At 54.7% G+C, this 24380-nt stretch overlaps 9 protein-coding genes across 9 annotated transcripts; 5 read left to right on the forward strand and 4 right to left on the reverse strand.

Annotated features, from left to right (window-relative positions):
• Positions 1–129: 129 nt before the first annotated feature.
• ISF_03192 (hypothetical protein) lies at positions 130–898 on the reverse strand (the record flags this gene model as incomplete). Its single annotated transcript, XM_018846798.1, has 3 exons — positions 130–148; positions 248–774; positions 833–898. The coding sequence occupies 3 exons, from the start codon at positions 896–898 to the stop codon at positions 130–132; spliced, it is 612 nt and encodes a 203-aa protein (XP_018705687.1).
• A 901-nt stretch (positions 899–1799) lies between these two features.
• On the forward strand, positions 1800–3008 carry ISF_03193 (BTB/POZ fold protein; the record flags this gene model as incomplete). The annotated part of the gene is made up of 4 exons (XM_018846799.1): positions 1800–1890; positions 2266–2314; positions 2365–2479; positions 2541–3008. The coding sequence occupies 4 exons, from the start codon at positions 1800–1802 to the stop codon at positions 3006–3008; spliced, it is 723 nt and encodes a 240-aa protein (XP_018705688.1).
• Positions 3009–3399: 391 nt separating this feature from the next.
• On the forward strand, positions 3400–5109 carry ISF_03194 (BTB/POZ fold domain containing protein; the record flags this gene model as incomplete). Its single annotated transcript, XM_018846800.1, has 6 exons — positions 3400–3437; positions 3497–3623; positions 3691–3738; positions 3797–4178; positions 4728–4855; positions 4906–5109. The coding sequence occupies 6 exons, from the start codon at positions 3400–3402 to the stop codon at positions 5107–5109; spliced, it is 927 nt and encodes a 308-aa protein (XP_018705689.1).
• Positions 5110–5546: 437 nt separating this feature from the next.
• Positions 5547–6901, reverse strand: ISF_03195 (hypothetical protein; the record flags this gene model as incomplete). The annotated part of the gene is made up of 2 exons (XM_018846801.1): positions 5547–6582; positions 6645–6901. The coding sequence occupies 2 exons, from the start codon at positions 6899–6901 to the stop codon at positions 5547–5549; spliced, it is 1293 nt and encodes a 430-aa protein (XP_018705690.1).
• Positions 6902–8447: 1546 nt separating this feature from the next.
• Positions 8448–10069, forward strand: ISF_03196 (UPF0183 domain-containing protein; the record flags this gene model as incomplete). Its single annotated transcript, XM_018846802.1, has 2 exons — positions 8448–8499; positions 8556–10069. 2 exons carry the CDS (start codon positions 8448–8450, stop codon positions 10067–10069), a joined length of 1566 nt encoding a protein of 521 aa, XP_018705691.1.
• Positions 10070–11990: 1921 nt separating this feature from the next.
• ISF_03197 (multidrug resistance protein fnx1) lies at positions 11991–13931 on the forward strand (the record flags this gene model as incomplete). Its single annotated transcript, XM_018846803.1, has 1 exon — positions 11991–13931. One exon carries the CDS (start codon positions 11991–11993, stop codon positions 13929–13931), a length of 1941 nt encoding a protein of 646 aa, XP_018705692.1.
• Positions 13932–15050: 1119 nt separating this feature from the next.
• On the forward strand, positions 15051–18653 carry ISF_03198 (kinesin heavy chain; the record flags this gene model as incomplete). The annotated part of the gene is made up of 1 exon (XM_018846804.1): positions 15051–18653. One exon carries the CDS (start codon positions 15051–15053, stop codon positions 18651–18653), a length of 3603 nt encoding a protein of 1200 aa, XP_018705693.1.
• A 676-nt stretch (positions 18654–19329) lies between these two features.
• ISF_03199 (RNA polymerase I specific transcription initiation factor) lies at positions 19330–21522 on the reverse strand (the record flags this gene model as incomplete). The annotated part of the gene is made up of 2 exons (XM_018846805.1): positions 19330–21210; positions 21262–21522. The coding sequence occupies 2 exons, from the start codon at positions 21520–21522 to the stop codon at positions 19330–19332; spliced, it is 2142 nt and encodes a 713-aa protein (XP_018705694.1).
• Positions 21523–21882: 360 nt separating this feature from the next.
• Positions 21883–23859, reverse strand: ISF_03200 (pescadillo; the record flags this gene model as incomplete). Its single annotated transcript, XM_018846806.1, has 1 exon — positions 21883–23859. One exon carries the CDS (start codon positions 23857–23859, stop codon positions 21883–21885), a length of 1977 nt encoding a protein of 658 aa, XP_018705695.1.
• Between the last annotated feature and the right edge of the window lie 521 nt (positions 23860–24380).

Raw genomic sequence — 24380 nt, forward strand, 5'->3', positions numbered from 1 at the left:
TCTACTTGTCGTCCATTTGCATGATAACACAGTTGTCTTGGTCCCCGTAATCATAAGATTGTCGGTCAAAATGGGCCGACAGGAACTCTCCGAAATCTGCGTCTGCGGTGGCTGGGTCTACGCCTATTATCACCGTGATGAACGTTTCCTGATTCGCGTGTTAGCCGTAGTCCAGCAAAGAAGATTTCCAGTTGGGATGGTAAGGGAAGAAGAGAAAGGAAAGTAAAAAACGAACGGGAAGACTAACCTAGATAATCTATAGAACTGTTCCAATTCTTTGACTTCTTTGGCTCTTTTCCCCATCTTGGCAAGGGTTTCGTCGACGATTTTCCGTAGTTCTTCGTAACCCAGGTCCGAGAACGCCCTCTCCTTACCGTTGATGATGCAGGACACGATCTCGCGTGAATGATGCAGGTACTTCCCTGCCGTGGCCATGTCTTCCTCGTAAACCGCTTTCTTGGCGCGTTCAACAAGTACGCTCCAGTTTCCATTTTGAAGGATTTCCGGGTAGGTGCTTATATAGAGCTTGCTCTCATCAAGATCGGACCGAGGGATCTCGGCGAATTTGTCGAGGACGCGGACAGCGTCCATGAGACGTCCGAACCACTCCATAATTTCGAGGAATTCCGGGTCGTCCTTCTTATAGATCTTCTTCTCGAGCAGGGACTGAAGGTACTTGGCAAGTCCGGCGACGTCCGCCAAATTGACTTCGACTTCGGGATTGGTATTAGAGCGATCTTGAGAGGATTCTAATGGCTTGTCGCGTTTCACGTGCTAAATAAATGTTTAGTCTTTCAGAAAGTGGTCAAGGGACGATGCTGCTAGGACCTACATCCATGTCGACTTTTGCCTGTCTTTCCAAGTTTGTTTGTCTGTTGATGGCTGTTGTGTCTGTCATTTTTGGCTATCTCTGCTGGGCAAGGGTCTTGAGTAGTTGCAAAGATGCAAGTTTATGTCTGGCTGAGGGCGAGTTCAGTCAACCAAGACCCTTCTCCTACATACGTGCAACGTACAGTTTCAGTAAAGAGGTAGTAAGTATCACTCATTTCTGATTTTCCAAGATTTCCTGTTATTCATTTGGCTTACGCGTTGCCATACAATGCCCCATGTCGCGTACGACCTGGGGAAGGAGACTACCGCCTTGTGCCACGGAGGTGACACTGTCACTATTTTGAGGCTGCTGGCGTACTAGCAACAAGAGAATTTCTACTGAAGTAGCATGTATCTAATCCCTTGTCTCTTTTAGACAAAGTCAAGGAGGACACCGGTCATGCCAAACAAAGCCGCCATTCAGGTAGCTCATTAGCCGCGACTACCCAGAGTTTCGCTGCAAGTCTCCTACCAATCAGGATGCTTTCTGTTTTCAGTAAATTTTCCTGAAACGGATTATGTGATTCATGATATCGAAACTGTGGATTTGATACGCGCGAATGCAGCATGGTATCACTCGAGCACCCTGTCCCTTTGTCTGACTGTCACCTTCCACCAATAAAATTCCCTGAAGACAGAGCAGCAGCGTCACTCTACAGTTCCAGAACGTCTCAATCATATTGTGACATCACTCATCTTTTCTTGCAGTTTAGTTGAAGGTGCCGAGTCCGCTGGGCTGCGATGGTGAGCTTGTCCGTGTCCCGCTTGACGGTAGCCGCGCGGGTGCCATGAATGGGAATCCAGTTGAGCGCCAACGCAAGGACTCTTACACTCATAATGTATAAATAGAAAGAGCTTTCCTCGCCAAAAGCTTCCGAGGCTTGAACTCATAACTTACCAGACATCAGCGAGAATAGCAGCCAACTACCATGCCTCAGACTCGCGAGGCGTCCAAAACAGCTGCCACGCCCGAGATTCGTCAGGCCTCGGACAAAACAATGACTACTTCCGAGACTCCTCGTATGTTGGCGGGAACAAGTATCATTTCTCAGAACCCCGAAGCATTAACGGCCATGCCTCGGACTCCCCAGACACCATCGACAGAAGCCCCCACGCACCGGCCATCGAAACGCCCTTTGGAGACACCAGCAGGAGAAGATGCTATGCATCTGGCAAAGATTCGGAAAGTTTCTCGATCAAAGAGAACAGAAACCACGCACATGACTCCCCAGCCATTGGCAGGAACAGCCACCCCGAAGACTCCTCAGCTACCAGCGGTGGTACCTCCAAAATCTGCGACACTACAGCGGCCTGGCGCGGCACCAGCGGAAACACATGAGAAGCCTCAGTCAACGAAATTGACCAAAAAAGAACAAACGCTACAAGATGCAATAGATCGACTCAAAAAGGGGGGTATGCCTGACTACGCGTTCAAGGTTATCTTGTACGTTTCTCGTCTTGCTATTTTCTGCCATCACTTTAACAATTCGCAAGGGCTATGCATAAGGGAGAGTTCTGCGATTACCAGATCAAATGTGGACAGAGAACCTTCAAGATTAACAGGGCCATCGTCGGAGTCCAGTCTCCGGTTCTGAGAGTCCACTTGAAGGTATGCATACCGGGAAAGCCGCCGCAGAGCGAAACTACTCGCTGCTAACGCTCTTGTCCAGAAAAGGAAGCCAGATTTCTACGAGATTCATGACTTCTCAGGTGATGTCGTGGAAAAGGCGATCGAGTTCTTCTCCCGTCGCCGGTATGAGGCTCCCGGAGCACCGGGGAGCGCGGGCTCCGGCGACTCGGCTGGTTTTCACATGGAAATGTATTGTTTTGCGCAAAAGTACAAGGTTAGCGGACTTGGCACTTTGGCCATCCGCAAGTTCTCCGCCGAGGTCCGCGCGATCAAAGACATTGAGGAGCTCGTCGAGGTGATCATTTCGGTGTATAAAAGGCAGGAAGAGGTCGGCACCTTGAAAGAGTACCTGCTCTACCCTCTTCAAGTTTTCAAGCCCGCTGCTCGTGGATGCTCCGATGCTGATCGCGGATTAGAACTGCTCAAGTTGAAGTGTCCCGATTTCTTCTTCGACTACGTCGTCCAAGATTTGAAGAAACAATGGAAACGAAGTCGACGCGCAGGTTGAAGCAGAAGTGCTTTCGTCAGCGCGGCTACAGGTTGAGTTTGTTCAAGATGCAAACAGCATAGTTGCAGGGAATGCCTTTGGGTGTTATTTCCGTTCCACTCTGGGGATGCCATGATCCAACTGCAGGCAGCAAATCTGGTTTTTTCAAATTAAAAAGGAGGATAAAACAAGACTGTGGTTTTCTGTTAGATGTAGTTGTTCTGCTTGCCTACGAGCGGCATCGGAGCAAGTGAAGAGAAATGAGGAGCAAACGGAGCAGCTTTCAAACAGAGAAGCTTTCAACAAACAGACACTGTATTAAAACAACAAAATTCTCTCCCTCAGTATTCCCAGCCTTGCAATTCACAACTCACAACCTACTCCCTAGAAAACATCAAACCGAGCAACTGCAATGTCTCTACCCGCCAAGTTTGGTGAGCTGCTTGCCAAGTACGTATCAACTGACCCCTCTCGGCATCTTTCCCCCCTTATTCTAACTCCCTCAAAAGCGCCCGAAAGAGCGGCCAGCATGTGGATTACGAGATTCGGTGTCAAGGTCAGGCAATCAAGGTCCACAAGCTCGTCGTCGCGATCCAATCCTCGATCCTGAGCCGCGCCTGTGCCGGCCCCTTCAAGGTACCCCCGGCCACCACAAAGCAAGAGAAAAAGCGAAGACGAAAAAGCCGCTGACTCCGTGCCGCAGGAAAACCGAGACGGCTTCTACAAAGTCAAGGACTTTTCCTTCGAGAACGTGGCCGCCCGCAGTTGACTATCTCTACACTGCGAGCCACGAGCCTCCTAAGCAATAGGACGGCGCCGAGGGGGACACCAAGTCTCTGCTGTTCCACGCAGACGTCTTCATGTTTGCAGACAAGTACGCAATCAAGGATCTGCAGACCCTGGCACTTAATAAGTTGGACAAAGTCGCCAAGTCGAGGAGCGACGTGGCGAGCGTCTTCATGGCGCTGCCAGCGGTGTACGCGCTGGAAGGAGAGCCGCCAAAGATGCTGCGGCAGGCTTTGGCGCGGAACCGTAAAGGCGCGTATCGGAGCAATATCCTTTACCCCCGATGCCAAGGCGGGGCTGGAGGCGGTCGCGCTCAAGAGCCCTCAATTCTTTCCATGGCTTTTCGAGATGCTTTGGGAAGAAGGGCTGGATCCCTTGCGGTGGTGTCAGTGTGGCCCTACCGCGGTCACTGTTACGGGTTGGAAATGTTACGAATGCAAAAAGACTGGCAATAGTTGAATATTTTGTCTGTATCAGGTCTGCATAGGTAGTGTCGAGAGTTTCGTATTTGATTCGAGGGCAGGCACCTCGTTGTTACTGCGAATTAACTATGTCCACCAAGGACGCTTTTCAACGTCGTGCCTAGCGCTTGAATTTCAATTTTATGGTATTTTATGGTATTTTATGGTATTTTTTGGTATTTTGCAAAATCTTCCATGTTTTTCAGGCTCCCTCCTCCAGCCAAGTGAATCCTGACTCAAGTGAATGAGGTGAAGTGAATGAAGTGCAAACGTCGCGTGCTTCTCACGCCGACCTGGGGGGGGGGCTTTCCATCTAATCTTTAACTTTCGGCTTTTCTGCTCCGTATCCCTTCTTTCTGTCTCCTTCCTCCTTCATGCCTCGCGACGCGATCCTGAGCGTGTCAAAATGGCTCTGGCGCCAGAGTTTGCATTAAATCTTCGCCAGTAAGCCGAGCCTGAAGCAAAAAAATATCGCCAGCTACTGACAATACAGAAATCTTGCTGATGTGGTGGCTCGTTGACCTTTACCTCCTTTGTGAGCTCGAGATGTTTGGCGTCCACAGGATCGTTCTCTGTTCACACTCGCCTGTCTTTCGAGCCGCTCTCGCAGGTCCATTCAAGGTTCGCAACGCCCTCGATGCGGCCGCGCTCAGACTATTAACAACTTTCAGGAACAGGCCGATGGCGTGTACGAGATCAAGGGCAGCTACATTTCATGCGTGTCCCAAATGATCTCATGTACACAGGCTCGTACGAAGCTCCAGTCAAAGACTCCCCCGCGACGGGAAAAGAAAGCCCCGACATTCGATTTCATGCAAGAATGGTTGCCTTGGCCGATAGATACCAGATTCCGGCTCTTCACGCCCTCACTTTGAGCAAATTCAACAAGTCGGTCGAAGCAGAGGCAGATGCCACCTCTCTGCTCCTATCAGTTCCGAGCGTGTTCGACATCGACGCGCAAGGCGGCGCCGAACTACGTCGCGTTTTTGATCTCACGTTGCAATTCTCAGCTTGCGGGGAAGCCCACTACACCTGCCATGGTAGAGCTCTTGGAGGAAACCTCGAGAGCAAGGCCCCTCTTTGCCATAGAGTTTCTAAAACTCAAAGCTTTTCTAAACCGGCGAAACAAGAGAGGGCAAATGTCGCAAATGTTGTCAGAAGTTCGGACTACAGAATTTCGATGAGTTTTAGTAGTGAAGATGCAGAAGATAAAACATGTAAAAAGAGCTATGATACTCTTTGGAATTAAGTAGCTAGAGTCTAGTAATGCAAATTCATTTTCAATACTTCTTTCAAATGTGACTCCTCATCACTAAGTGCGCGTATATCTGTATTGGTCACGGGCTCGTTTTCGGGCCCAGTGCCCTTGTATCCGATCCAACAGCGTCTTGTTAGAAAACACGTCCCCAATGGCATCCAGCAGCGTCGTCCCGCCCATCGTTGTCCCGTTCGCCATCCCCATGCCCACCAGGCCGCTCTTGATGATGCTCGTCCCGGCGCCGTTGATCAGCGCCACCAGCGGTACCTTGGCAACCAGCACTCTCTTGCGGAGCAGCGCCCCCAAGAAGTCAATCTGCTCCCCGTGCATGTTGAAGCCCGTCACCTGCAGCTTTAGCGAAACGTAGCCCGCCTGCAGCTGCGCCGCCTGCCCGCGGATGATGGCGCCCAGGTTGTTCAGGATCAGCGGAATGTCCACCAGCCCGTCGATGTGCACGTTGGTCGTGCCCGGCACCAGGCTGACGTCGTACGCCAGCGCCTGGCCGATGTGGAGGTCGTTCACGGCGAGGTCGACGGTCACGTTGCCGACCTTGACGCTCAGCGAGCTCGGGTTGGAGAAACTGATGTTGGCGCGCACGTTCTTGTCGTCGACGGGCGGCAGCACGAGGGCGACGTCGTTGAGGGTGATATCGGCGAGGCCGCGCAGGCCGTTGATGGTGATGGGCCGCGCGAGGTTGAAGGTGTAGCGCAGCAGGCCGAGGAAGACGTCGAGGCCGGAGACTCGCACGTCAAATGGGATGCTGTCGCTGTCGATGAAGCGGTCCGCCCAGGCGATGAGCGCGTCCGAGTCGTTGACGTGCAGCGTTCCCTGGGGGATGTCGATCTTGGTCGCCTTTTGGATGTCGAAACCCTTGATGTCAGCGGTGAGCACCGTGGGTGGCTGCTCCACGGCCATGTCGTGCAGGGTGAACTCGAGGTCGCCCACCCTGGCGGCCATTGGCGACGCGACGGACGCGTTGGCGGCGAAATCGATCTCGCTGGAGCTTCGGATGTAGACGGAGGCATGTTGGACTAGGATGTTGCGGGAGTTGATGAAGCGGGCGATGATGAGTGGTATGAAGACCTTGAAGCTGCGCATGGGGCAATCCGTCAGTCGAGTGGCTATTATTTCCGCTTGGCGAGTTTGACCAACAAGAGGGGTAGAAGGATGGCAAGTCCTAGAACGACTCCGACGACGTAGTATTTCCAATATTTTTTGAAGTGGCCTTTGTTCTTCTTCCCGTCATCGCCTTTGGTCTCCTCCTTTGATTCCTTCTTGGAGGTTGTGGCCGCAGCAGGAGACTCATTGTCGCTTGGAGTTTGACTGTGCTCGCTTTGAGAGTCAGACTGCTCGCTTTCACTGCCAGATTTGAAAGGATTCTTCTCTTTGGAGGGGCCAGCTTTTGCCATGATGGGCAAGGAACTGATTGGGTGTCGTTGATTTAGACAGCAGAGCCGCATTCAGCGCAGATCATTCGTCTTATACAGAAAAGCAAAAGTGACGTGATATGGTAATTTTTACAAATAAAAGCATGTGAAGACGGCTATAAAAGCATGGCATTATGCACTGTTCACATACGCGGCCAGCGGAGCTGGCTTCGGTGAAGGAGACTGATATAACCACCTTGGTACAGCGGAAGCTTTTACCGAATATGTTGATGCGGAGTTGGGGCTGGCATCATCGCGGAAATTGGTAATCGAAGGTGTGATAGGGCGGCTTGTCGTCTAATCAAGCTCTGTGCGAGAGCGCCAATGTCTTGCTTTGATGGGATGGGGTGACGATCCGGAAGTCAGTCCAGCATGTGGAAGCTGGGATCGGAACGGAGCCGGAATTGGATAAAGCACGCAGCAGCCGAAGGAGGGCCTCTATATAAAATGCAAGTTTCTTCTTTTCGAAAGCCGGCCATTTGCGGCGGCAGTGTGCTCTAGTTATTGTTGCGACGAAGCGCTTCTCACGATGAGGCTGCAGCCGCCGTCGCTCGAATAACCATGTTCAATTGAAGATGTTGACCAACCCATGAAGCGAACCTGAGAACTCGACTTCGTTTTTGGTTGCGGCCAAAAGCCTTTCGGAACCGAGAACTTGTCAAGGATTAGTATTGGGGCTCCGACGTCGACAAGATCAAAGCCGAGAAACACGACGGTAAGCTGGAGCCACCTTTGTTTTTTTGCTCCAGTTAAGGTTTTGCCACGGCTCCCGCCTCTATACCTTGATTACGGGCAAAAAGTCCGTGGCTGCCCAGATCTGGACGAGATGCTAGGGCTGGCGTTGGGTCCTTGCCGTCTTTAGTAGAGTTGGGGCGGACTTTGCGGGACTCGCATCCAGGTAACTGCGGACAACGCACTGATGTGGGCACAAAGCTGGTGGGTTCAACGGCTCCGCAGTTGAAGAGAGTGGGATGTATTTTTTTCCTTTGGCTTTCTCCATTGAGTCGTGATGGTTGGTTGATAGTTGGTTGATGGTTGGGTGATGGTTGGTTGGGTTGAGGCTGAACATACTTGGACAACGGGTGAAGGCGAGGGAACCCGGCTGATCTTTTCCGGTTAGCGTCTTCCACTTCAGACCGCCCCACCACAACGCCGCTCAGCCAATCACAGCCGGCAATGTGCGCATCCTGCCAGTGGCCGCCACAGCGGATGTCATGCGGTGACTCTCACAAGCACAAGCCACAAGCACCTGGAACGGAGGGGAATAGCGTCGCCTGGTTCCAGCAGCTCGTGACATATCCACTCGAGAGCCCATTCCACCTTCACATGCTATGAATCCAACTTGATTCTCCTCTTTCGCATCATCAACCCCGATTCTTTACCAAACACCAACAGCCGAACAGACGTGTTGATGCACCACCCTACCCCGCGTCTGAGGCTTCGATAAGCTGCCCTGCCCAGCCAGCTAGCTTCCCCTACAGCAACCCCGCCAAACAGCCGCTTGCGCGGCAAGGCGACCTCGATCAGCATGTCGCTTTTCAGCGCACAACTCCATCCCGGCCGGGCACTGGGCTTTCTAGGTTGGCACACTGAGCTTCTACCATTTTCACGTCATGTTGGCTGACTTGCGAGCCAGTTCTCGGCGCCTCCCTCCACGATGTCCTGACGCGCCTCAAGGCCGAGCCGCAACGCTTCCCCAAGATCCACGTCGTGCACTCGCCAGAACGGCCCGTTGAGGAGCCAGTCTGCATCCTGCTTCCGCAAAACGGCATGCGGCTGCGTTTCGACGGCCCCGAGCAGCGGCTACGACTCGTCGAAGTCACCGACTTTACCAAGAACCATATCACGTTCAAGGACCGCGACCTGGTGCGACTACCGAACAGTACCGCGGACCCAGGCTCGCCCATCCCCGGCGAGTCATCCTCCGGCCCGACATTTCGACACATTTACCAGCGCCTACTCGGGCCAACATACGCCGGCGAGTTCATTCCTTCGTCAAACAACGCTCAGTGCATGGGCATCTACGTGCTGTCGTATCCTGGAGTGGCTTTCAACTTTCCGATGACGGCTTCGGCATACTCTCCAGACAAGGACGTCGTATCGCTGCTATCGGCCTCATCAAGCCAGGTCGCGACGTCCATGGCCGTGTTCAGTGGGGAGTCGTGGGCCGACGCGAGACCCACGCTATGGACGGAAGTCCTACCTAGTATCAAATCATCAACCGTTTTTCCACGGACCAAAGACGTCTACCCCGACGAGGTCTCCTTGGTTAGAATCTACGGAGGAGGAAAACTCCAACTTTTTCGCAAGTGGACCAACAACAGCTTCTGCATCCAGTTAGGTCAGACCACTCCTCAAGAGCTAGTCATGGAGCTGGGGCCTCCAAATGCCATATATCGTAAGAATGATGAGAAAATGGACGTCCACCAAGGACGAGTAGCTGGTGCTTCGAGGGGCAGGAGCGAGAGCACGAATCTAGGACGTGCAGACGAGACCATGACCGACACGGATCAATCGTCCATGCATACCGGCTCAGATGATTCCGACAATGAAGAAGCCATTGATGAGGAAAGCGCAGCAAATCCCTCAGGGGAATGCTTTTACAACTACTTTTACATGGGCTTCGACGTGCTGCTCTCCAGGCCGACGGCTCCGTCCAAGGCCCCGCCCGGGCAGTCGCGAAACGGGACCCTAGATGAGAACGCGGTCAAGATGCACCACCCCGATCGGCTGGTGGTGACCAAGGTAGTGCTCCACGGGAACATTCCCGGGTCGTACGAGTTCAACCGCCACAGACGTTGCCGGTGGGAGATTATGTACCCCGGGCGGGAGGAGGAGGCGGTGACGTCGGAGATGGAGTTTGCGCACATCGAGGCGCTGATGGGCCGGACGTGGGAGGAGGCCGGTCTCATAGGTAGCGGCGGCGGCGGCGGCGGCGCGACGCAGCAGGCAAGACAGCGCGGCATGGTCCTTAATCGGGGCTGGGGCAACAGCCCGGGCAGTAGCTGCGAGTTTCTGGGTGGGTGGGAGGAGAGCGGTGCACGGCGGGCGGAGACGAACAGCGACTCGACAACGACGCTTTACGGGTTCCCGGGGCTAGTGTTTGAGGTGCTGAAGAATGGGTATATTAACACTGTGACGATTTTTTGATGACTAAGAGTGAGGGAAGGGGATAGACCTGAGCGGCATTCTCCATTGTTGCTGTTTGGATCAACGGGGTTTTGTTCTCGGTGCTTGGCGTTCAGGTTTTTGTTCATTTAACTTCCAGTATCGCTCTGCATAGAAGATTGGTATATATTCGCCTGTGCCTTTTTTCTTCGTCTTTGCTGGGATTTGTTGGTTTCAGCAAACTGACTTGCGTTCGATGGAGACAGTCTCAGCAAGGTGCATTCCCGTGGGATGTACGGATATACGGATATACACGAGTACCTATACGTACCAATATGAGGCGACGATTCAGTTATGTCGCATCGCTGATCCACCCTATGAAATGCCAGCAGGGTATATGATGTTTGCAAGTATGCAAGGCAAAGCCAAGGCTGTGTACAAGCGAGTTGCAAAGCCAAGGCTGTGTGCAAGCGAGTTGCAAAGCCCAAGGCTGTGTGCAAGCGAGTTGCATAGGATGACTAGCATTTTAAGTTAAAAGTGACAAGAGGTGATAGCAGTGCCAGAATTACCACATTAGGTAGGCTGCATTATGTATTAACTAACTAATAGGTAAAGAGTAGGGCCTCGTCGCCTCGCGCCCAGCGCTAAATCCGATGAGAAGGTTGGCTGTGTGTAAGCGAGTTGTATGGCATGACCAGTATTTAAAGTTAAAAGTGACAAAGGGCGCGGTGGCGTTGACAGAACTGCCACATTGGGCAGGCTGCATTGTGCATTAGCTGGTAAAAAGCAGCGCCTCATCGCCTCGCGCCCGGCTTTAAATCCGACGGGAACGTGGGTACTGGATCCGGCCGTGGTCGGCGCTGGGGAGTGACTAGGCCGCGTAGAGACAGAAAAAGGGAAAGGGGAAGTGAGGGGGTTTGGGGATTTCAGGTCGGGTAGGAGGCCGGCCGGCCGAGATGTCTCGGCTGTTGATGAAGGCTTTTCATGGAGTTTGGTCTGGGCAGAGAGAGATGATGGTGACGGACACGGCCGGGGGAAGCCACAGTGAGTGACGGCACAGGGCGAGTTCGTTGCGTGACGATGGATGGCCCACAAGCATCCGCTGTCACTAATAACTGCCAGGGTTTCTACGGCTGGGAATTGCCCCTGGGAGTCTGGGACTGTCATCTGAGGGTGGGAGAGACGAGGAGAAATAAGGTTGAGACTCGACAACGGCAATCAATTAGAAGTGTCCGTTTCAGCCAGCTCATCCCCCCTTCCATTTTCATCAGCAGAGAGAGCTTCGTGCGTAGATGCAGAGTCACGTTGTCGACGCCAGTCGATATAACCATTGATATTATACAGTCCAGAACTTTACGGCCTTGTCTCAGAGTCAACGCCAAAGCAGCGCCAAACGGAGCCACAATCCTCCTCGCCGGCGGTCGGACATCCCACCCCCCGTGAAGTTGAGCTGCGAAAAGAGCAACTTTATTAGCGGCCGAGTCCTTGCTTGCTGCCAAGTGTTAAAAAAAAAAAAAAAAAAAAAGGCTCCACGGAGCATCCACTCAGTGCTGCACTTAAGTCAGTCACTACGCTACCCAGGAGCCAGCAAGGGCGCAACCTCGTTTGGCAATGCTACCTAGTCACTTGACTCTTGTCTTTTCTTCTGTCTTCTTTTCAATTTCTTCTCCAGCGTATAGTATATGATTTGCTATTGTCCTCCTCTTTCCCGTTGCGCGCGAGGACACTTTGGCAGCCTTCTTCTCTCCCCTACGTGAACTTGGTCCGCTTCTCGTTTGTTGTACAGCGAAGGCACACACCCCCGTTTGCTGCTGTAAAAAGCAACCACCACCCACAACACACACGCTGAGACAGGACTCTCTAGCACAAAGCCTTGTTTGCGTCATTGATTTACTATTTCCGGCTCTTTTTCCTTTCGATTTCCACCAGAGTTATTTCGGCCGCTCCCGCCGCCGTCGCAAACATGCCGCCCAAATCTCATCTCCGGGTCAGCGTGGACGGCGCCACCATCCGCGGCGACGACGACGAACATGGATACGGCGCTTCGCCGGTGCACACGCCCACCACACTCGCCTCACCCCGAGACACCGACGCCGCCGGCAAGACGAAGCGACACCTTGCTGAGCCGTCCGCCAACAAATCCTCCCCCTCCCCCTCCCCCTCGTCCTCGCCATCCAGCACCCCCTACAACGGCACCGCCGATGAAAAGACTCCCGAAGAGACCGAGGCCGCCGCCCGCCCGGAGGACGACAACGACAACACGTCGCCGCCGCCGCCCGAGGCCCAGCGCACCCGGCTCGAGACCACCCTCGTCATGGTCGCCCTCTGCCTCGCGCTCTTCCTCGCCGCCCTCGACATGACCATCGTCACCACCGCCGTGCCCACCATCTCCGCCCACTTCCAGTCCAACTCGGGCTACGTCTGGATCGGCAGCGCCTACATGCTCGGCAGCGCCGCGCTCGTGCCCACCTGGGGCAAGCTTTCCGACATCTTTGGCCGCAAGCCCATCCTCATGACCGCCGTCGTCGTCTTCTGGGTCGGCTCGCTGCTGTGCGCGGTCGCCTCCAGCATGGGCATGCTCATCGCCGCCCGCGCCCTCCAGGGCATCGGCGGCGGCGGCACCATCGTGCTGCCCAACATTTGCGTGGCCGACCTCTTCTCCGCCCGCCGCCGCGGCGTCTACTTTGGCTTCCTCGGCATGATCTGGGCGGTGGCCTCGGCGATCGGGCCCATCATCGGCGGCGCCTTTACGCAGCGCGTGTCTTGGCGCTGGTGCTTCTGGATTAACCTGCCCTGCGGCGGGCTCGCCTTCTTCATCCTGCTGTTCTTCCTCAAGCTGCACAACCCGCGCACGCCGGTCCGCGCGGGGCTCGCGGCCATCGACTGGGTCGGCAACGTGCTCATCATCGGCGGCACCATCATGCTGCTCATGGGCCTCGAGTTCGGCGGCAGCCATTATCCCTGGAACTCCGCCACCGTCATCTGCCTCCTGGTCTTTGGCGCCCTCACCATCGCCATGTTCCTCGTCTACGAGTCGCGCGTCGCCAAGTTCCCCGTCATCCCCACGCGCCTGTTCAACACCACCACGAGCATCGCCACCTACGTCACCTCGTCGCTTCACGCCTTCACCTTCATTTCCGGAAGCTACTACCTGCCGCTCTACTTCCAGTCCGTCCTCGGCGCCAACTCGCTCCTCTCCGGCGTCTATCTGCTGCCGTTCGTCTCCGTCATGTCGCTCATGTCCGCCTTTATCGGCTTCTTCATCAACAAGACCGGCAAGTACAAGATCGTCATCACCGGCGGCCTGGCCTGCTCGACGCTCGGCTTCGGCCTCTTCACCTTCCTCGGGGACCGCGCCCACTGGGAGCGCATCATCGTCTTCCAGATGATCGCCGGCCTGGGCATCGGCCCCAACTTCCAGGCGCCCCTCATCGCTCTGCAAGCCAACGTCGCCCCCGCGGACATTGGCGCGGCCACGTCCAGCCTCCAGTTCGTGCGCCAGCTCTGCACGGCCACGTCGGTCGCCGTGGGTGGCGTCGTCATCTCCAACCGGATGCAGGCCCAGCAGGGCCACTTGGTGGCCGAGCTGGGCGCCGACGTCGCCCGCCTGTTCGCGGGCACCGAGGCGGCGTCCAACGTCGACCGCATCAAGGCGCTGCCCGTGGACGATCGCCAGACGGTCAGGACGGCCTACTGGAACTCGATCCAGATCATGTTCGCCGTCTTCACATGCAGCTGTTTCCTGGGATTCCTTGCCAGCTTCTTCATCAAGCAAACCACTCTGTCAAAGAAGCACACGGAGCACAAGACCGGCCTACAGACACTCAAGGCCGAGGAAAGGGGGCAAAATCAGGACGACGACGCTGCGAATGCCAAGGTCGTTACAGAGACATTTGAAAAGTAGATATTGCATCTCATGTCATTTTAGAGTCTGAACTGCTCCAGGGTTGGAGATTCAGCTCGGTGCCCTGATACAAGTGTTGCATTTGCATTGGAATATTGGAGTATTTTGGTTTTTGGTTTTAGCAACATAGGCAATTGATTACACGTATATATGAGCCGAGTGTCCAGCCTGCGATGTGGCGTGATGATACGTACATGTTTATATCCAAGGAAATTTTCGTAAGAGCAGAGTCACCATAATTGAGCATACAGATACATCTCATCTAGAAACCGATACAGTATCCAAGGTAAGCGCCCGAAATCCCAAGAAGTAATGTACAGTCGACAATTTATCAGTGCTAGCCACGACTGGTCACAGAACTAAGTACCATTGAGATGCCACAGATCACAGCACTGAGTATCATCAAAATGCACCAGTCTAGGGTAACTATGGTACGACAGTTGGTGTGAAGCTTTTGTGGGCGCGTCACGCGCTCTGTTAAAGAGACATCAACTCCGGCACTTGGCAGAGCGAATGAAAGACTCAAGGAAGGTGACCAAAAAAATCGAAAATCCAAGAGCCATCACATTCAATCAATTCAAAGGATCTTACTGTTGAAATGATGAAAGCTGGATTTCTGGAACGCATTCGCTGGTGAACCTGTCGAAAGTGGTTGCTGTGGAAACGAGACTAGTCCTTGTTGATGCCCACCAGTGGCTCCGCGCTAGTCAATATTGGCTGTTGTGCTGCAGAGAAACAAATGAAATGAATTTGGTGCAACCAAAAGCCGAGAGAGAGCACAACACCCATGACCGGCTACCTACTCACTGCACAAAGCCCCTCCCCGCCAGCGCACACGCCGATCGACCTACGCTTATTTGCTCCTTGCATGCCGGGGGGGTTAATATCAATCTATCGTCAACAGCGTGAGCATAGTCATACTATCCTGAAACGCCATCGCAGAGCTCAACTCGACGAAAACAACAAAGACAGCTCTTCGCGATCACCAGCCACCCGCCCACCATCCAACCCTCCGCATCGGCGTCCCGGACGCGCCGCAATCCGGGACCAAACCAGAGAACCCCATCCAAGCTGGCTCACCTACGACAGCGCTCCGACCGGGAGCTCAGCCGGTCAGCCATGAGCTCGAGCGTGCGATCTGGCTTCTCGAGCCGTACCAGCAGCAGCGTGCGTCACACAATGACGAGGACGTCGACGGCGCGACACGGTGTTGCGGCGACGCGCGCCGGCGCAGCGTCACCCGCCGACTCTCTCATATCCAGCATGGCCGGCGGCGCTAAACGCAAAGAACGCGATTACGAGCTCGACACGGGCTCGCGCATGAGCACCGTTGGCGGTGAGGAGACCAACATTAACGTCGTGGTCCGCTGCCGCGGTCGCAGCGCGCGCGAGGTCAAGGAGAACAGCGCCGTCGTCGTCAGGGCCGACGGCGTCAAGGGCAATCAGGTCGACCTCTCCCTCGGCCTCAACGCCCTCACCAACAAGACGTACGCGTTTGACCGCGTCTTCTCCTCCGCCGCCGACCAGGAGATGGTCTTTGACGACACGGTCCGGCCCATCCTCGACGAGATGCTCTCCGGCTACAACTGCACCATATTCGCCTACGGCCAAACCGGCACGGGAAAGACGTACACCATGTCCGGCGACATGACGGAGACGCTGGGCATGCTGTCGGACGAGGCCGGCATCATCCCCCGCGTGCTCCAGCAGCTGTTTAGGACGCTGGAGCTTGACAACAGGGAGCACTGCGTTAAGGTGTCGTTCATCGAGCTGTACAACGAAGAGCTGCGCGACCTGCTCTCCGTGGAGGAGACGGCCAAGCTGAAAATCTACGACGACGCGTCCCGAAAAGGCCACGCCGGCACTATGGTGCAGGGCATGGAGGAAAAACACATCAAAGACTCGAGCGAGGGCATCAAGGTGCTGCAGGATGGCAGCTTGAAGCGCCAGGTCGCCGCCACCAAATGCAACGACCTCAGTTCGCGAAGTCACACCGTCTTCACGATAAGCGCGTACGTGAAGAAGGTTAACGAAAACGGCACCGAAGACCTCATCAGCGCCGGCAAGCTCAACCTTGTCGACCTTGCCGGCAGTGAAAACATCCAGCGCTCCGGTGCCGAGAACAAGCGTGCTGCCGAGGCCGGCCTCATCAACAAATCGCTCCTGACTCTTGGTCGTGTCATAAACGCCCTCGTCGACCGCAGCGCACATATCCCTTACCGAGAATCGAAGCTCACGCGCCTACTTCAAGATTCTCTCGGTGGCCGCACAAAAACCTGCATTATCGCGACCATCTCGCCTTCGAAAAGCAATCTAGAAGAAACGATATCGACGCTCGAATATGCTTTCCGCGCAAAGAACATCCGAAATAAACCACAACTCAACGCCATGCCCAAGAAGACGCTCCTCAAAGAATTCACAGCCGAGATCGAGAAGCTCAAGAGCGAATTAATCTCGACAAGACAACGAAATGGCGTTCACCTCCCTCCTGAAGTGTACGAGGAGATGACGGCGGAAAGCGAGTCGCGAAGAATCGTGGCAGAGGAGCAAGGCGCCAAAATCGAAACGCTCGAGACGAATCTGCGTAATAAAACACACGAGTTGTATTCCTTGAATGCTACGTTTATGGGACTGAAGAAGGATCACGAGGGTACACGATCGCAGCTCGACAGCACAAAAGGCCTACTCGAAGAGGCCGAGATGGTGATCAAGATGACGCATAAATCGCTTGCCGAAGAGACGGAACTGCGCAAAGCCCACGAGGCTACGGAACAGAAGCTGACCAAGATTGGCGGCGAGCTCATCCACAAGCTCCAGCGAACAGTCAAGGACGTCAGTGGGCTGCATGCCAAGAATAAGCGAAAGTCGGATCTGCAATCCGTCAACCGGGCCGCATGGGGAACCTCACAGATGCAGGTTTCCGACGTCACGTCCATGGTTGAGCGCCGCGTCGCCGACTTCCAGGATGAGCAACGCCAGCACATCTCCAGCATCTCGACGCGGATGGCTACCTTTGTCCAAGAGGAACTTCAAAAGCTATCAGCCACCCAGACGTTCCTTGACGAGCAACTCAACGCATTTACCGATTCCAAAAGGCTGATGCTGGAGCAAAAACAGAAATCCAAAGTTGAGATGGATGAGGTGCTGGAGGAAATCAATGTCATTCGCGACAGCGTGAAACACCGCGTGGGTGAGAGCTTACAGGTCATCTCTGGCGCCGCTGAGAAGATTGCTGCCGATGTCGTCGCCGAGATGGGCAATCTGCACGCGCACCTGCACAACTCGTACTCTTCTCTAGGCAAGGACTTCAAGTCCATCTTTGAAGACCTTGTCAAGCACCTCACTGCCCAGCGCAGCGAGTCGGAGAACCTTCGACGCCAGCTCCAGAGCGCAACGAATGCCGCTGTTCTCCAAAACTCCAACACCTCGCTGCGTATCCAAGAGGTCATCAGCGAAGAGCGACGGCAAGCCGCGGAGGATCGTCAGAAGCTGCTTGCTCAAATTACGACGTTGATCAACACGCAGGCTGAGACGCAAGAAACGAGATTCGCGGACAAAGCCTCGCAGATCCAGAAGTCGGTAACGGAATCCGGCACCATTCTGGAACGCGCCGCAACCCAATACAACGAGGGCATGGAGTTGTGGGACGAGAAGGAAGGCGAGCTCTTGGAAGAAGTCAAGAAGTCTCGTGAACAACTCAAGACGAAGCTCAAAGATGACTGGAATACTGCCAGCGAGCAGAGCACCGCCATCCAGAGCACTGCCAAGTCGGTGCACGCCGAGACGGTGCGCGTGGTCGATGAGCAGGTCGAGGATCTAGGGTCCAAGATGCATGCGCTCGACGACTTTGTCACACATGCCCGCACAGCAAACACGACACAACATGAGAGCCAAGAGCAATCGATCGAGGCTCTATCCAACACTGTCGAGCAATCCTTTGGCAACATCTCGTCGCACTTCAAGTCGACCTTTGACCGAGTCAAGAATGTCGGCGAGGAGATGGAACTGGACACGGACGATATGCGCGAGGCTTTGGAGCAGCTCGATTCGCAACTATGCCAGCCCTTGGCAAACCTCCGCGAAGGCATCTCCGGCACCACCCTCCAAGAGTACCAGCCAACGGGCAACACGCCACAAAAGGCAGTCTATCAATACCCGACTGTCTTGCCACGAACAAATAACACCGCCGAGGGCATGGTTGACGAGGAGGACGAGAGCAGCATGCCAGCATCGCCGTTGGCCGCGGCTGTGGTGGACCGCTCTACGGACCAGGACCAGACCATTGTCTTTGCTGATCTACCGTTGACGCAACCGCAGCCCCCTTCTACCAAGGCAAGCTCCTTCTCCTCCTCCTCGCCGCGGCGTGGCGAGTCGTCTGACACGTCTGCCGCCGCGGCCACCAGCCCCGGCGAAGAAGCCTGCGTTACTGACAAGAACCAGGCGCTTGGCGCGAGCCTGCGCGAAGTCAACCCCAACGTGACGGCGAACGTGACGGCGCCGGCAACGCTGGGGTTTGAGCCCAGTAGCCGCGCGACGAGCATCGCCACGTCCATGCCGCCGACCGCCGAGAACGCGACGATGCCCCTGCTCAAGCGCAGCACCAGGACGGCGCGCGTGGCGGGTATCAAGAGGTCCGGCGTCGCGGTCGAGGGGCGCGAGAACTTGCCACCGTCTGCGTTGGCTTCGGCCGGTTCCAAGAGAAAGAGCCCACGGCTCAAATAAATCACCCTTAATTGAGCCAGATGGAGTTGCTGTCGTGATCATCTGGCGGGGCTCCCTACAACGACACAAATTATACGCATATTCATTGGGCACTTTGAAATTGGAGACTTTTTTTTGCATTCTCACAACGGAGCGGCGACGGAGTTTTTCTCGGATTAGTTGCCTCTTCTTCTGGCGAAAAGGATTGAGACAAAAAAGCACGAGGTTTGCTTGTTGTTGATTTTGAAGGTGGTATTTTTGTTGGTTTCTTTACGGGATGGATGCTTGGATATGTCCAAGGGAAAAAAAAGGACGCAGGTGTCGAAGCTTCTTTTTCCGCCCTTTCTCTCTAGATACCCCCTCCGTTCGCTTTCGTTTTTACATACACACATCACGTCAATCTCTTGATATGCATTCTTTTTGAATCTGAACTTTTGTCGTTTGAAAGAGGCGGCTGTTTTTGTTTGCATGCGTGGCGTTATAGGGGCTTCTTTCATAGATGAACGGATCAGCGTGCAAAGTTATCTAATGTAATAGAAAATACAACTCAAAGGGGTATATTGCTTGTTATAGTTTTTGCTCCATGTACATCTAAGTGGCCTTTGGAAAGCCACCATTCTCCGACACTGGGGAAATCTTTCTCTCTTTGCTATCCAAAAGAAAGTTCCCAGTGCATGCCTCATTCTAACTCACGTCATTATTCAGAATACTCAGAGGAAGAGAGACTCAGCTTCTTCGTAGCGCGGCCCGCTGGAGGCGTTGCTGGCCTCTTCCTCCTCTGCCGAGGGGCCGCGTCCTCTCCGCGCCAGCCCTTGCCGGGGTTGACGGTGCGCAGGAACCCATCGACATGGACCGCGCCGAGGATCTCGTCATCGCTATCCTCCGGGGTCTCGACGGTGGAGACGGCAGCGGATACGGCAGCGGCAGCAGCAAGGGCGGCACTCGCGTCGATGCCGGGGTGAAGGAGCTGCATGTGCCGCTGCAGGTTGGCCCGTCGCGTGAAGCCGTTCGCGGCGCGCTCGCACCGAGCTACTGGGCAAAAGAGGATGCCCGCGGAAGACCGCGACACGGACCGCGACCGGGAGCGCGATCGAGACGGAGAGGGGCCGCCATCGCTGTCGCCGGAGTGAATGACTTGCATGTGCCGCTCCAGGTTGGCCTTTCGCGAGAAGCCGTTCACGGCGCGATCGCACGACGCCACTGGGCAAAGGAAGCCGCCCGTCGACGACGAGCGTGACATGGGCTGCGACGGAGAGTGGCTGCTGCGCGGTGAGGAGGCAGCGGCTGCGGCGCTTGCTTCCCGGCTGGAGCGCGCCAACGAAGCCTGCCGGGACACGATGCGGCGCTGCTGTAGGCCGGCCGCGGACTCCCAGTCGTTGTCGCCATCGTCGTCTTCACTGCCGTTGGGGGTCGCGGACAGGCGGATGCGTTCTGGCTGGTACGTCGTGGTGTGGACGGCGGCGGCCGCTGCCGCGCGGGCGGCAGGAGCCTCATCGAGCCGTGTAAGGGACATGCCCTGGCCAAAGAGGTTCGCGCAGCGCTGCGCCGTGCGCTCGACGACTCCTGGCGGAAACCCGGCGAGCGCGGCAGCGCCCACGAGGTCGCTCCAGTCGCGCAGGCCCCAGCAGCGAATTTTGCTTCCCCGGTTTGTCCGTGTCGACACGTTGTCGTCGTCGTCTTGGGACTCGGACTCCTCAGACACGGGATGGCTGGACAGCCTGCGTTGCTCGCGTGCGACGCGCTCGTCGCCCTGTCTCAACCACTCCTCAAACGCCGCCTCACGGTCTGCCTCGGTCGTGGGCAGGCGTCTGTGGCCACGACGCGCGACGCGCAGAGCCATCTGCTCCAGCGTCTCGCCTGGTTCGGGAATATGCACTGTCTTGGGCCGACCGCGACGTGTCGTTGAACGGCTAGTGGATGACTCCGCGGATCTTGGCTGGGGAGGCAGTCGCGGGCGGCCGCGGCCGCGCTTGCGGGTTGAAGTTTGAGTGGTGTCCGATTCCTGCTCCGTCTCTGTTTCGGAGGAGTCGGACTGGTAGCTGAGGCCAGCGACGCGTGTATGGTGTAGAATGGTAAGTGTTTTGTCCACCTGCGACAGAATATGCCCCACGGATTCCTTCAGTAGCGACATCGAAAGATCATCATCCGCCGAGACGACTGGGTCGAATGTTTGATCGGCTCTCTTCCTTCGTCGCGAGGATTGGTCATCGTCAATACCGGAAGCATCCGTAGCTTGGTTCTCGTCAGGTTGCGAGGAGATTCCCGCCTCGGATTCATCAGACGAGGGTCCTTTGATATCATCATCCGGACTTGGTGAATCTAGGGTTTCGATGGATGGCCTCATTGTTTGCGGGGGCTTACGGCGAGAAAACCGCTCCTTGGCGATCCTTAGAATGGTGGCTGTAGTTTCAGCTCTAAGCTCCGAGCTAGGCGTGGCCTTTTCTTTGCGGCGAAAAGTAAACGCATCATCCTCGTCCCCTTCCTCCTTGAAAAGACCAGCGCGCGGTATGTGTTTTTGCCTCATGGGCCAGGCTGTCCACGACTGGGGCGGCGCCCAAATAGCCTCTTGTCCATCATCCTGTATTTATTCATTAGTATTTCCATTGGAATTTAGAATGCAGTAGCATACCGTTTGTATGGTTTGGTCCTTGGCAATCTCAGGGTTCGCCGCGCGCTGCTTCAGCACAAAGGCGTTGTAAAGATGCACGCTCAAGTCCTCGTCCTGCAGCTGTTTCGTGGAGCGCCACAGCAGGCGCTCCTCCTCTGTGAGGTGACGCCATGTCGATTTGGGCCCTTTCCAGCGATTTGGTCGGCTTTCGTAGAGCTCTTCCGATCCGACGGAAGTTATCTCGTCGGTGTCGAGATCCCAGTCGGCCTCGTGTTGCGACATGGCGCAGCTGGTCTGTCATGCGCTATGGCCGCGGTTGGTGTATATGAGCAAGCTTATTATATGGTGTCAACTAGGCTTCTTGTATTATTGTCCATTTTTGATAGAGTCGCCGTTGATAAGCGCTGGCGATGGATTGTGAGGCGAGGTTGAAAAGTGAAAGTGCAGCAAGGTTTGTCAAGACCCACGCTTGGAAAGTTGAACTCTCTTTGCTGCACTTGCAGCTAGCAGATTGTTGAACTACAGCCACGTACAAGAATTTAACTCTAATTGCCTTGATTCTTTTATGACGAGATTGTATCATTCAGAATAATTCATCTATGAGTTTTGCTATACAACACAAGAAAAAAAAAGCAAACCAAATTACGCCGATGCCTTCTTCGCCTTTTCTTTTTCCAGTCTCCTTCTCTTTCCGCGAAGCTTCTCATCAGCAGCGCTCTTCTTGTTATTCGTATACTGCATTTGTTCAAACAACTTGCGCTTCTTCTTGCTCAGCATACCCTTGGCACGCTCAAGATCCTCAGCTTCTTCGCGCGACTTCTTGGAGTAGGCTTTGCGGGCGTCTGCCTTGGCCTTGGCCTTGGCATTGACCTTCTTGGAGTTGACAGAAGCGCCAGTCATCTCGGCTTCCAGCTCCTGTTGCCGCTGTGCGCTGTCGTCCTCGTCATCATCGTCCTCATCCTCATCCTCATCCGCTTCTTCGTCCTCATCTGCATCCTCATCCTCATCATCCTCATCTTCGTCCTCATCGGCAACATCCATGCCCTCAGCAGTCTCGTCCGCATCGACATCCTCATCTTCGACATCGCTATCGGCCTCGAGAGCTTCGTTTTCAGGTTCCTGCTCCTCAAGAGGGACTGTGGGGTCATATGCGCCTTGGACGTTCTTGACAAACGGACTCAAGTGAGGAGGCAGAGAAGCACCAGGGGCATACATGTGCGCCTCCTTTAGCTCGCCGTCATTGACACTATCCCAGACCCACTGAGGCTGGACGTATATACGACCAGGAACACGTTGGTTTTGTGCTAGCTTCTGAGAGGTTTGGTTGTCTTCGCCATCGCCCCCCTCCGTTGTCGCGGCCTGGATAACAGGTCTGTCGACAATATGATGGGTGATGGAAGGGTCTAGCTCGTTTGTAGTGTAGGCACCGTCGCCGAGGGTGGCATCCCAGCCAACGCGCTTGCACCCAAAAGCCTTGAGAATGAATTCAAGAGGTTGGCGGGGGGTCTCACGGGAGAGATAAAAGGTGAAGTTAGAGAAAATAGCACCGTGGCCCCTGCCACCGGCGGAGGGCTGTAGCAAAACATCGCCGCCCGGCGCGGCTGGCTCAAACTTGTCAAGAGAACCAGAGTTATCTTCTTCGCCCTCCTCAGCGGCGGGTTCGGTTTCATTGCCGTTGGCGTCGCCAGAGGTCAACGTCTTGACAACCTTGTTGACAGCAGCTTGGACCTTGGGATCAGGGCGGTGAGCAATATCCTCCAGTTGCTTCTGCTCCTCGCCGCCGACTAGGGTCTTGCCCTCAAGGGTGAAAGCGCCAAGTTCGGCAGCATTCTCATCCTTGACCAGGTCAAACTTGGGAGGGTACTTGAGACCAATTGAGGTGTAAAGCCTGAAGTTGATGAAGCCGAGAAGGGTCATGTAGAACTCGATAAAGGTACCCATGATGCGGAAATCGACGTCGCCAACGACGCGCTGAGTGAACTTGTAAGGAACGAGCCACAGAACCTCCTCGCCTTGAATATTAGCCTGATAGTAGATGCCCTTGATCGAGAGGAAGGACTTTGTCAGACTGCGGGAGACAATAAGGTAGTGCTGGAACTCGAGGCAAAGTCTTTCGCATCGCGCAATCATCTTGGCCGGAACGGTGGAGGTGGACGGCAGGTTGGCGAAGAGGAAGAGCATGGACAGGCAGTCGTCCAGGTCTCTCAAAGCATCAACAAAGGTCGGGTAACGTTCGCGGATGACATGGTCGAGAGTGTAGTTGGGCTTTCCAGTCTTTTCGGGGTGGGCAGCGTTGCTGTCGAGACGGGCGGCATCCTTGACGTCGCCGCGGCCAAGGGCCTTCGAGATCTTCTTCTCGAGGGCCTTTGTGTCGCGGAACTTTTGCAGGAGAGGCTCATGCAAGAGGTATTGAATGTCCTTGTGGTAGTAAAAGGTGGTGGAAGCGGTGGACGACTTGGAGACCTTCTTCTTGCTGCGAGGCTCGCGGGGATAGATGCCCTTCCAGATGCAGAGCTTTCGGAAGTCGGGGAGGCTGATTTGGAGTTTGCGGATCGCCTGGTTTCGGGTAACGTAGTTTTTGGCGGCGCCCGAGTCGCCTCTTCTCTTGATACGAGCCATTGTGAGCGGTAGTGGTGGTTGTGAATAGTTATCTTGGACAACCTTCGTTGCAACTGGCGGGGCGCAGAGAGTCGCTTTTCTGCGCTGGACAGCTGCTTCGACTTGAACTTTTTTTTTGCCAGAAAATTTCGTGCCGACGTACACCGCCTTAGGGTGCTTCCAAGATAGGGCTAGCGTGGATTCTGTTTGTAACTGGGGAAGCGAAGAAGGTAGTTAGATCTCTTGAGGCAGAATTGGAGGGTGCAACAGCATTTACAAATCCAGAAAAGTTTGAACAGAATAATATAGGTATTAAATAACTGTGAAATTTTGCATAGAGTAATAATCTTGGCTTTATGTTTGCCAATGGCTTCTATTCTGACAGTTTTATCGGAGGGATGCCCCACCACCTTTCAACCAGGATAGGCAGCTTGTAACTAATATAGAGAGAGGCTCTTGAGTCCTGCACATGATTGCCCATATTTTATATATTGTAGTGACTTATCTATTTCCGTGATTCTAGTAACATATTTTACCATCAG

Source organism: Cordyceps fumosorosea, assembly GCF_001636725.1.
Source record: "Cordyceps fumosorosea ARSEF 2679 chromosome Unknown scaffold_6, whole genome shotgun sequence".
Taxonomy (NCBI): domain Eukaryota; kingdom Fungi; phylum Ascomycota; class Sordariomycetes; order Hypocreales; family Cordycipitaceae; genus Cordyceps; species Cordyceps fumosorosea.